We start from the raw sequence: 13,271 nt of genomic DNA on the forward strand, positions 1-13,271 counted from the left end.
GGACCAAATCAAGTAGGATCAAATATGAAATTGAAAAGAGTTTCAAAGGGAAACAACCAATTTAGGGCCCAATTAAAAATCTATGAAGCCAAGGACTGAAATCAAAGAGGGGTTAAACTTTAATGTACTAGGAACAAAAGTGAATGGTGTCGTTTAATTTTAATTGCTAGCTCTAATAGAAGAAATATCACGTCTTTTGGTCCTTTCTTCATCCTTAGAGTTTGTTTGGCAGTGTGGTTGCGGTTGTTTTTCAAATAGCTTTTCGTGCCAAAATACATGCTAATGTGTTTTTTTATTTTTTAAAAATCATTTTTGACACCAGCACATCAAAATGATTTAAAAACACTAAAAACATATTAATTTGAAGTTAATAAAAAAATAAAATTTTTTAAATTTTGTCAAAAGCACTTTTGAAACGCAGAAACAAACAGGCCCTTAGATTCTAGTTTAGCCAGTGTGGAATGAGATCTTCGACCTTTTCTTTCTCTGTGTTTTACATCCCATTAAGATTAAAAAATAATAAAACCTCCCCCTTCAGCCCTGACTCTGTACCGTCCTTGAAGCCCTTTTCAGGTTGTAATTAGTTGCATGAGCCGCGCGATACCGTGGATTATTTTTTTCATAAAAATATTAAAAAAAAACTAAGATTTAAAAGTATTAGATTTTTTTGCAAAGCTATATCTAAGAGTCTTGGATATGACTGCAACGCCTGACCCAAGAGTAATATTTATAATATTAATAGTAACATTAAATTTGCATGACCCAAGTTTAAGTGGGTCTGACTGCAATACAAGATTTAATAGTCTTGGATGTGGGTCTGGCTGCAAGGTTGTGTCATTAAAGTGTGATAATTAAATAGATTAATTAAAAAGAGAAAAACAAAGAAAAAAAAACCAAATGGAAGAAAAAAACTAATGAAGAAAAAGAAAAAAAATATGAATTAACTGAGTTATCCCTTCAAACCAGATTAACCCGTCAAACCTTGGATTCAGGTCGTGAAAGTTTGATAACTAAATAGAAAAAAAAAATTTGACGGGTTAACACGGAATTAACTGGGCTAACCCGTCAAACTAGGTTAACCCGTCAAACCTGGGATCCGTGTCATGAAAGTTTGATAACTAAATAGAAAAAAATTGAACATTAACAAACTAAATTAAACGAAAAAAATTAATTAAAAATAAAAAAAAACAAAAAGGCATCAGCCTTTTCATTGTGGACTGCACTGTGCAGTCCACTGTTAAAGGCATAAAAACAGCAAAAAAGAAAAAAAGAAAAACTAAAGGTATCAGTCGATAACTAAATAGAAAAAAATTTAATATTGATGAACTAAATTAAATTAAAAAAATATTAAATAAAAAGAAAAAATAAAAGAAAAAAAACTTATAAGAAGAAAAAAACTAATGAAGAAAAAGAAAAAAAATCTAAATTAACTGGGTTAACCCGTCAAACCTGAGATTCGTGTCATGAAAGTCTAATAACTAAATAGAAAAAAAATTTAATATCAACAAACTAAATAAAAAAATTAATTAAAAATAAAAAAAGGCATCAGCTTTTTCACCGTGGACTGCACTGTGCAATCCGCGGTGAAAGGCATAAAAAAAAAGCAAAAAAAAAACTAAAGGCATCAGCCTTTTTACTGTGGATTGCATACAATATTAAAAGATGAAATCGGAAGAACAAAACTAATGAGGAAAAAAAAAAAATCTGAATCCACTGGGTTAACCCGTCAAACCTGACATCCGTGTCATGAAAGTGTGATAACTAAATAGAAAAAAGATTTTATATTAATTAAATAAATTAAAAAAGATTAATTAAAAAGGAAAAAACAAAGAGAAAAAAAAAACCTACAGGAAGAAAAAAACTAATGAAGAAAAAGAAAAAAAAATCTGAATCAACTGGGTTAACCCGTCAAACCTGGAATCCGTGTCATAAAAATCTGATAATAAAACAAAAAAAAATAATATTAAGAAACTAAATTAAAAAAATTAATTAAAAATGAAAAAAAAAAAGACAAAAAGACAAAAAAAAAACTAAAAGCATCAGCTTTTTCACTGTGGACTGCACTGTGCACTCCACAATAAAAGGCTTAAAAAGGAAAAGAGAAAAAAAAAACACACGTCACGAGTTAATTTTTTTTTCTTGCATAAAAAATATCAGAAAAAAACTAAGATCTAAGAGTGTTAGATTTTTCTGCAAAAATATATGTAAAAGCTTTTGACCTAACTACAACACTAGAACCACTAATCCCCTGTCTTCGCCACAATCATTTTGGCCCTCGATTCAAATCTTTTCTTGTCTTATCGTTGCTAATTCATGAGACCCGAAGGAAGGCAATGAAAAAATAAAAACAAAAGGAAATAACGATGATAGAAATGCTTGATGATCTAGGAAGAAGAATTCTCAACGAGAGAAGAGCGGAAAATGTGGAATTTACTTGTTGAAAAAGAATACTGTCATAGAAAATATCTTATAAATATCATGTAATCTTATAAATATCATGTAATTGAAAACTTATATAGTTATTAATTTTAGAATCCGTAGAATTAGTCGAGATACACGTAAGTTGACCTGAATACATTGTTTTCTAAAATATTTTATATTTAAAAATATATTAAAATAATATATATATTTTTTTAAAACTTATTTTTAACATTAGCATGTTAAAACAATAAAAGAACACATATAAAATTAATTTAAAATTAAAAAAATTAATTTTTTTTAAAAGTATGGTCTAACTGTAAAAACAAACACCGCTCTAATAGCACCATCACAAACATTTTTTTTATTATTTATTTTTCTTGTAAAATAAAAGCTCTTTATTAAAAGTATTGTATTGTACTTCAATTCTTAGTTATTGTTTCAAACACAATACTAAAATTAAAATATCATTCTAATTTTTATACATTCATTCCATTTTAGATTTTAAGAGATTAACATGGTTAAAGATGTAATTTTCTAGGTTAAAACTTTAAAACCTTAAGAAAAGAATTCAAGAGAATTATAAAATCTTTCTAAATATAAGGGATTGATTGATGTAGGAAATACATTTTTAAAATACTTAAAAAAAAAAGAAGTCCTACACCACATTAAAACAATGGAAAGAATAGCATTACCATATATAACATTAATAATTAACCTAAAAAAAGTGCAACTGTATTTGCATAGAACAAAGTTAGAGTTAGTTAGAATGTATTTATAAAAAAACTTTAAAATATTTTTTTAATTTTTTTAATATATTAATATTAAAATTAAATTTTATATATATATATTTTTAAAAAAATTATTTTAAAAAACAACCACCATAATAAAAATATAAACAAGTATTACCAATTATCTAATCATGGGGTTCACTTGTGGCTCCTGAAAACTTTATTTATTCGAAATACAAATGATTCATTTTTTTGTAAAGAAAATGACTACAAAATACAACACACGGCCCTCTAAATCCAAACCCAAAATATTGCCAGTGCCACAACTAATTTTGATAAGAAACCTAAGAAATGCATTATTATTATTATTATTATTATTATCAATCTTTCTTATCTATCCAATTATTAAGAAAACAAATAATTTTGATTTTTTTAATTTTTAATTTTTTAATTATTTTAATATGTTAATATTAAAAATAAATTTTTAAAAATAAAAAAAGGTTATTTTTTTTATATATAAAAAACAAAACTTTAAAAAAGAATCATTACTGTACTCCCACGTAGTCGCTACTCCACCTCCACCTCCCACCACCACAAGCTTTTTTCTTCTTTTCACATCTTCCTATAAAAAAAACTCATCCAATCTTTTTTACCCTGGAAAACCCTAACTCTCCGTTAAAACACATAAATCTCTCTCAAAATCCAAAATTGAATCAGACCCATTTCAATTCCTTCATCAATATCCCTGAAAACACGAAAACCCAGGATACCCGGATACCCTTTTTCTCAATAGTTGATGGGCACAATCAGGTTTTCTAGCAGAGACCTCCCAGCAGCACCTCCCACATCAAACCCATCATCATCAATTCCAACAAAAACAACATCATCTTCTATAACGGAAACCGTAAATGGGTCTCATGAATTCAAGATCGGTGGCTATTCTCTCTCGAAAGGCATGGGGGTAGGCAAATACATCGCATCGGATACTTTTTATATTGGTGGATATGCATGGGCTATATATTTCTACCCAGATGGTAAGAGCCCTGAAGATAATGCCACTTATGTCTCCTTATTCATTGCCCTTGCTAGCGAGGGGACGGATGTTAGGGCTTTGTTTGAATTGTCGTTGATGGATCAAAGTGGGAAAGAAAGACATAAGGTTCATAGCCATTTTGGGAGAGCCCTTGAGAGCGGGCCCTATACGCTTAAGTATCGTGGCAGTATGTGGTGAGTTTCTCTCTCTTTTTTTTAGATTGAAATGTCTGAATTCTGAATTGTTAGGGTTGTGTATTCTAATTGATCAAATTGCTTGGACGGTTACGATTGATTGTTGTTTTTTGTCTAGTATTACTTTTGTTATGGCATGACATTTTGGGTTTTGTGTGTGGTTTAACGCTAATTGTTTGATGTTTGGTGAGAATTTAGAATTTACTGATTTTTTTTAGAAATGATGGAAAATTGTAGTGTATATGGAAAAGAAATTAAGTATAGCTTTTTTTCTTTTTCTTTTTTTCGATTTTCAAGGCATATAGAGCACTTTTCACGTAGTTGAATGTCTGTTGTTATTATTCTATATTTCTGTATCTCACTATTTCATATATAATTGCATTCTATATAATAGATTTTTTTTCCCTCTTTTAAAATGTCTAAATGTCTGTTCATATACTGTGTGAATACCGATGTATTAATAGGCTTTACTATTAAGCGTCTTGTCGTCTTTAGTACATATTGATAGCGTCATTATTTATTGCCCCTTTGGATAATGCCATCCTTGCAGTGTGCAAGGATACTCTCTGGGAATCAGACATTTTTTTTTCTCAAACCAGAATTTTTCACCTCCAACATTATCGAAGTATCTTTAAGCATCTTGTCATCTTTAGTACGTATTAACAACATCATTATTTATTGCTCTTGGATTTGTCATCTGCAATGCCATCCTTGCAGTGCACAAGGATGCTCTCTGGGAATCAACAATTTTTTTCTCAGACCAATTTTTTTCACCGCCAACATTATCCAAGTATCTTTTATTCATTCTTTAAGTTTCAGTAGTTTTCATTACTGGTGGATGTTGTGGTGGATGAACAACACAATGTAATGGGTGCTGCTGTTGGATGCTGCAGGGGTTATAAACGATTTTATAGAAGGAATCAATTAGAGACATCAGACTATCTTAAGGATGATACCCTACTAGTTCGCTGCTGTGTTGGTGTTGTTAAGTCTCACACCGAGGGGCCTAAGACCTACACCATTTCCGTGCCACCTTCCAATATTGGTCAGCATTTTGGAAAGCTTTTAGACAGTGGAACGGGAACTGATGTAAATTTTGAAGTTGATGGAGAAACCTTTGCTTCTCACAAAATAGTTCTGGCTGCACGCTCACCAGTGTTTAGAGCACAGCTTTTTGGTCCAATGAAAGATCAAAACACTCAATGCATCAAAGTTGAAGACATGGAAGCTCCGGTTTTTAAGGTCCCTCCTCTCGTTCTTGCTCTCTCTTTTACATGCATGTGAGCATGCATGAATACACACACAGACAGAAACAAGCTGTGAAAACAAATCTGATAATATCTGACTGAAATGTTAATCTTAGTTGCAAAAGCCTTAATTCATTTTCTGCTGTCTGTTTTTATGGTTGTGCCTTGTTTCTTCCTGTTCAGATTGTTGAATGGAATATGCTGTCATATTTGCCCTTTTGTTTGATATGGTTACATTTTTAAAGTGTTTTAGGAAGCACAAGTAATGTGAGTGATTGTTAACTGTTAGTCGAGAAGCAGATAATCTTTTACTGCAAGTTTGGAGATGTCAATATTGTTTTGAACCTAGCATGTGCAAGTTTTATGACATGCATTATAATTCAAGATTTGTTGCAAAAGTCTTGGTTAAAGGGTTTTTTTTTTTTTCTTTTTTCATTTCCTTTGCTATAAAATAAAAGTGGAAAATAGTGGAAAGCATTGCATTTTGAAATGAGAACTCCCGAGTGAGGCACAATTAAGTACTGTGCTTGTTAAACGTATTTTAGACTGGAAAGGTGGAATTTGTCTGAAGCGGTGAACTTGCCAAGTTATTGTAATGTCTTGGCTGTAGCTGTAGCATATACTTGAGAGTACAGGTGGTCCTTATTGTTCAAGTATTGGTCTGCACTTTAAGGTTTTAGTAATTTTAATGCATTAGTTATGAGATGTTATGCATTCCATGATAAGTTTCATGGGAAGAGGTAGCTTTATTGGCTGGTTGCCTTTGTTAGGTGAGTAATTGTGGTGTTGTGCAGGATATTTGTGGTGCCATACACAAATGTACATGTGGATTCATCTCCCAAGGCACTGCTCCTATCCTTATTCTTATTCACTCCGGTTAAGGTTTACTGTTTCTTGCTTCTCTTCCTGCTTGTCCTGTTATATATGCAGTTTGTCCATTACTAGTCAAGTAAGCTGCATATTTCATTGCATCAGCTTGAGAGTATCCTTGCTTAATTATACATAACACTCTAGTTGATTGACACCTCTTAACATCCTTTTGGCAAAAATTTTGAACTATGTTTCAGCCATGTTCTGGCTTGATAGATCAGGTGATAAAATTGCAGTAGGATAACTACACTGTACCGTTTCTATTCCTTGTAACAAATGCATTGATGATTTTCTAAAACAAGTCAGTTTTATCTTGTCTCGGTTCTTGTTGGAATTCAATAGTTTTTAGGCTTCTAAGCATATGCTGTGGTGGACAAAATGACACCAAACAATTCTACTATGTTCAACTTAGTCACACAGATGATAGTAGTAACTGCATTTTCCCTAGGTGAAAATGGGCTGGACCTAAGAAAGGAAATGACTTTGTTGTAAGGTTAACTGAAGAATGGCCTAATTGTGCTTCCCTTTCACCCTGTCATTACCCCTGCTTCTTTATTTTTATTTAGCATGTTGGCTTTCTATTTAGTGTTGGTAATGTTCTGTTAACTAGATTCTTCTATCGAGCTTCGGATAATTGGATTGGAGCCAATATAAATCGTGATAAATGTTAAGGGTGCAAGTGTTACCGATTTAAAAACTGTGTAGAATTGAATGTTTATGGTGCCTGGATGTATAATGCAAATGTTGTAATATTGGTGCAAAAGCTATGGAATATCAGGATGGCAGAGGGTGGTGACATTTTTATCACCATTTAACCTCCTATGAACCTAGCTCTGTTGGTTAGAAGGCATACTGGACAGGCTTAAAGGTGTCAAATGTTGCTGGAATAATATTTAAATCCCTTTAAACCTAAATTACAATCATCCTAAAGACTATAAACCAGGTTTTTAGCTTACCCAGTACCTTAATGATCATAAGGTTAATAAATAATCTTTCAAATAAGAGGAAAGGTGAATAGGTGAGCTTGCGCAAATATAACTTGTTCTTCTCTCATGTTTGGGTGTTTGCAGGCGTTAATCCATTTTATGTACTGGGATGCCTTACCAGACATTGAGGAACTTGTTGGTTTGAACTCAAAATGGGTTTCTACACTGATGGCTCAGCATCTGCTTGCAGCAGCAGATCGCTATGCACTTGAGAGGCTCAGATTGCTCTGTGAGGCTAGACTTTGTGAAGATGTTGCAATAAACACCGTTGCAACAACACTAGCTCTAGCGGAGCAGCATCAGTGCATCCAACTAAAGTCCGTATGTCTCAAATTCATTGCTTTGCCTGAAAATTTGAAAGGTAAGACTTTCATTCCTGTTCCTCCATTTGGATTTTTGATATGTTAGAGAAAATTGTCTTTTTTGATAAATGAGTTACGGTCATAGTGTTCAATGTACAAGTATTGGACATGCAAGCATAAAGTTGCAGGTTCAAGTCTTGAAGTTGAAAACAGTTGAGGCAAAAGTGCTGTATGTTAGGATTGTCCTTAATCTCTCCCCAGCAACCCGCTTTGATGGAGTCATGACTTGCTAATGGCTTTCTTTACTTCACACGAAGAAAAAAAAAAAAAAAAAGGGCAATGGGCAAGCCAACCAACCACCCTTTCCCAATTTTTGCACTGTAGATTTTGAATGGATTGATCCTCAAAAGATCCAGTGTGCAATTAACATTTTAAGATAGTTATTGATTGATGTGTTCACATGAATTTTAATATATTCACATTTAGAAAGTTTTTTTTTTTTTGTGTTTTTTATGTTGCTGCTTGCACTTGTTTTTAATTTTACTGCATTATAGTGCCCATGCCTTTTTTTGTTAGGAAACAGTGAACGAAGTCAATGAAAAGGTGATGCTGATTTATGCATGGCTTGATTAGGCTTTGACAGAGCTCAGTTTTTCATCTGTTTCCTCAGCCAACCCCCCCTGGTGTTTAAATTGTTATCAAACAGTAATTGCATTAGTCAACTCTTTATCATTTGAATGTGGTGTATGTTCATGTAATCAGATGGCCTCCCAAACTACCAAAAAACAAAGCTTTGTGTCATATTTGGTTGCCCTCTCCTCTCTCCTTTTGTTGGCCGAGTGTTATTGTTGGGGACGTATGGAACTAATGAATAAACATTTTTCTATACACATGATTGTTGTCCACCCTGATTTTCCAGCATGCTTGTGTGTGCATGGTATTTTAAGTTTTGATAGTGACTGTTGGTTGGAGACTTTCTTTATGAATGCATAACTAATGACCGTGTGCTGGTGATTCGTTTCAGCTGTGATGCAAACAGATGGGTTTGAATACTTAAAAGAAAGCTGCCCTTCTGTCATCACGGAGCTACTGCAATATGTTGCCAAAAATGGTGAGCGTTCTGTCATCACTTGTACACTTGGAAATGACACCTTAGATAGCGATATGAATGGAAGGCGGGTGAAGCAAAGGATACATTGATATGGGAACAGCAGATGAGACCACTGGACAATAATCAGAGCTTTCTAGGCTTTAGACATTTTAGTGATTGTACTGACAGTTCACTGTAAGAGAAATTTAATACCAGCGGTTCATTTGTTGGTCTCGTGTGTGTTTTCTAGTACTTTGGCTAGTTTGTTCTATAATTCTGTAAACTTATTTTCCTGTCTGTCTAGTTGTTGTTGCATCATACCAACCAGACCCTTTTCTTCCCTCGCGCTTGTGTAGCTTTCTGGATGTACTTTGTTGTGTGCAAGTAAAGAACGTTTACGTGAATGTAATATAGAGGTCATTTGCAAGCATTTTGCCATAGCCACCGGCTCTATTTGGAAATCAAACTGCCTATACGTGATGCTTAGCATGGCAGCTGCCAAAAAAAGGTTTCTATCCCGTTCTATTTTCTTTTTGGGATGTTTGTTGTGTATAATATCTATTAATGTAAAGTCCATTTGCAGAGATTTTTTTTTAGCTGATGAAGCTCACATATTTTCACCTACACTGTTGTCAAGCGATTTCAACTACCACACCACTGCCGCTTGCTACTTTTGCCGCCGCCGCCGCCTAGCCATATTATCATCATTTACAACTATTTTATCACCTCACCATCATCATTCATTCTATCACTACCGAACTTCTCACTAAGATTTCACTACGTCAATGGTGGATGTGGATTCTCCTACCATTCTTTTACTGATGATAGGTGATGTTTAATCAAGTTATTTTTAAACTAATCAGTTTAGATTAATAATTTAATTTTAAATTTAAACTATGAAAGAACTTAGGTTAATATGTTTTTTTTTATTAATATTTTTTTAAAAATATTTTTTATCAGTCGACCGGGTTATTTTAAAACAACCAAATTAATCAAGTTACGTTGAAATAACTCCCAAACAATTTAATTTTAAATCTGAACTAAATAATGAATAAAATAGAAAGGTTTAAAGGTAACTTTATTTAATCATGTTTAATAACAATATCAAATAATTTTATATAACCAGAATTTTTTTTTTATATTGAATAAACTTTTGATTGGTCTCATAATATTGCGCCGGGTATGTAAACTCAGTACTCAATATTTAAGAGGTAAAAAGAATATGGCCGAATTGTTGATTGCTTGTCTATGTTGAATAAATGACAGAACAAAGTGGAGAAACATCCGACTCGAAAGAGAAGAAAAGTTAGTTTTTTAGTTGAAGATAGTTAGTAGAGTTGGGAGAACAGCTCTTGTATATAAGGGCTACAATTCATAGCTTGACAATCAAGTAATCAATGAAACGGTCTTTTCTGTACAATATGCTTCTATTCTTTCTTTCTTTCTGCAATCTCTCTTCTATCTTTTCTCTACAACTCCAAAGATTAGGCTGTGCCCTTAACAAATTGGTATCAGAACCTTTAAAGATCCACCATTAATTCAATAATAGCATTCATTCTTTGTCAGCAACGACAGTGAGAGAACAAGTGCAATGAATTCATGAGGAATTCCAAGAACAGCTACAACAGAGGCATGAGGATTCCCTGCAGAATCAGAAGTAGTGGGAGGAGCAGTTCAAAAAGAATGAACAATTCAAAACACATCTGGATTCCATATTGAATACACTGCAAACTATAGTTATCAATCAAGAAGCTGAGAAAGAGGAAATGAGGAGCCAAAACTCTAATGGAAGAACTGGACCAGTTGCAGATGGAATTTTACCACTTCCTAGAAACAACATTATGCTGGAAGGATCAAATTCTTGGGATGGGCATAGAGGAAGTCACACTACACCTCTACCGAGAATGGAATTCACAACCTTTCAAGGAGAAAATCCTAGGAGTTGGATTAGGATATGCAGAAAATATTTCAAGCTACACCTTATTCCAGTAAATCAATGGGTGGAAATAACCTCTATGTACCTGGAAGGGAGAGTAGAAGTATGGTTTGAAGGATTAATGGCAAGTAATGGGGAGATGGTTATTTGGGAAGAATTCACAAAGGGAATCTACCTACGGTTTGGAGCTAAGAAAGATGTGGTAAAGGAGTTTAATAAACTATCTCAAGAAAATGAAGTAAAAGGCTATATAGAAAGATTTGAGGGGCTCGGATCTTTAATGCAAGCCTTTGAAGAGGCAAAATGACAAGAAGAATCTAATGCAAACTATGTTAAGAAGAAGCAGAATAGCTGGTAAGCCAACTTTTACTACTGGGATCAGTAAATGGGGAAGCAACCTTCCTTCCAAAATTAACAATCAAATGAAAAATGATGCATTGAAGGAGACTAAACAGCCTGCAAAATCATTGTATGAAAAGAGGAGACGCTTTGGGCAGTGCTATAAGTGTGGGGAGCAATATAAACAAGGTCATCAATGCCACAATAAAGGTTTACATTTGATTGATGGGATGGATGAAGATGATGAAGAATTCAAGAAGCTGAAGAAGGAGATACTAATGGGATAGAGGTAGAATTTGAAACAATAGAAGAGTATGGTCTATCTCTTAATGCTATGGCAGATAGATATGCACACAAAACCATAAGGATCCAATGGAATTGTTAGGGAAAGGACTTAATAGTTTTGATTGATAATGGCAGTACCCACAACGTCATTGATGAAGCCATTGTCCAAGAAATTAAAGCTATTACTCAAAAGACTTCCATTATGCTTTTTTTTTTTGTTATTTATTTCATCAAATTAAAGATTTCTTTCGAGAAGGGAGGCATGACTATATAGAGCTCAAGGGCATTCTAGAGCCAATATAATTGCAAATGATAACAGCCACCAAAGTTTATAAGAGCTTAAAAGAAGCTATCTCTGGTTTTGTGGGGCAACTGTTTTCTATAACCACTTCTGAAGAACTAGATGCTCACATTGGAAATGAGGAGATCATAACATTGTTGAGGGAGTTTCAATTACTTTTTGAGGAACAAAAACAACTACCATCAGTTAGAAATTTGGATCATCAGATCCCACTAATTCCATGGGCTAAACCAATAAACATCAGGCTTTGCAAGAGCTCTTTTATTCACAAAAAAGAGATGGAAAGATTGGTGAGAGAAATGCTATCAAATGGAATCTTACAGCATAGCAGCAATTCTTTTTCTCCACCAGTACTTTTGGTTAAAAAGTAGGATAATATAGGGAGGTTATGTGTCATTAAATAATCTCGCCATTAAAAATAAGTTTTCAATTCCCCTTGTAAATGAACTAATGGATGAGCTTAACGAATCTAAATTCTTCTTAGAACTGGACCTACAATCAGGATATCATCAAGTACGAATGAGGAAAGAAGATATAGCCAAAACTGCTTTTCAAACACATCAAAGGTATTATGAGTTACCTTTTTTTTTTCATAAAAAAAAAAGGTAATGCCATTTAGCTTAACTAATGCCCATGTAATTTTCCAAGATTTGATGAATAGTATATTGGAACCTTATTTGAGGAGATTTGTGTCACTCTTCTTTGATTACATCTTAATATTTAGCTCTTCTATAGAATTACATGTTGAGCATCTCAAATTGGTCATGGAAACACTAAGAAATAACCAACTATTTGCTAAACTATCTAAGTGCACATTTTGTGAAGAAAGTTGAATATTTTGGGCATATTGTCTCGGTAAAAGGAGTAGAAACTGATCTTAAAAAGACTGAGAGTTTTCCTTGGATTGACAAGCTATTATAGAAAGCTTATTAGAGGGTTTGGAATCTTGAGCAAATCTCTAACTGAATCATTGAGGGAGAACAGTTTCAGGTGGAACCTAGAAGCTTAGAAAGCCTTTGATCACCTTAAAAAGGCATTGTGCAAGGCTCTAGTATTAGCATTTCCAGATTTTCATAAGGTTTTTATCCTTGAAACTTATGCTTGTGCTTTTAGGTTGGAGGCAATGCTTAGTCAAGAAGGAAAACCTTTGGCATTTGTTAGCAAGGCCTTAAGTTCTCATCACCTGAGATTGTCAATTTATAAGAAGGAGTTCATGGCCATTTTAATGGCAATTGATAGATGACGGCACTACTTGGAATATGTTCAGTTTATCATCAAAATTTATTATGAGAGCTTGGAATACCTATTGGAACAAAAAATTCACACCCCTTTGCAAAGAAAAGGACTAACAAAGTTGTTAGGGCTACAATATACCATTTAACACAGGAAAAGAATGGATAATTTGGTAGCAGATGCCTTGTCCATGAAGGTTTATCTGCAAGATAGCTTAATGGCAAAGAAAGGAGCAATTATAGACACTTTCAGCTACATTCATGCTATAACAATAATAATCACAACGTGGTATGGAAAGATAAGCAA

At 33.4% G+C, this 13,271-nt stretch overlaps 1 protein-coding gene across 1 annotated transcript; it reads left to right on the plus strand.

The window, feature by feature from the left end:
- The first annotated feature begins 3,715 nt into the window (after positions 1–3,715).
- LOC7475930 (BTB/POZ and MATH domain-containing protein 2) lies at positions 3,716–9,301 on the plus strand. Its single transcript, XM_002315499.4, has 4 exons — positions 3,716–4,376; positions 5,270–5,618; positions 7,564–7,840; positions 8,806–9,301. Exons 1-4 carry the CDS (start codon positions 3,946–3,948, stop codon positions 8,979–8,981), a joined length of 1,233 nt encoding a protein of 410 aa, XP_002315535.1. The 5' UTR covers positions 3,716–3,945; the 3' UTR covers positions 8,982–9,301.
- Positions 9,302–13,271: the final 3,970 nt, after the last annotated feature.

The sequence above is a fragment of the Populus trichocarpa genome, chromosome 10 (genome assembly GCF_000002775.5).
Source record: "Populus trichocarpa isolate Nisqually-1 chromosome 10, P.trichocarpa_v4.1, whole genome shotgun sequence".
Classification (NCBI taxonomy): Eukaryota; Viridiplantae; Streptophyta; class Magnoliopsida; order Malpighiales; family Salicaceae; genus Populus; species Populus trichocarpa.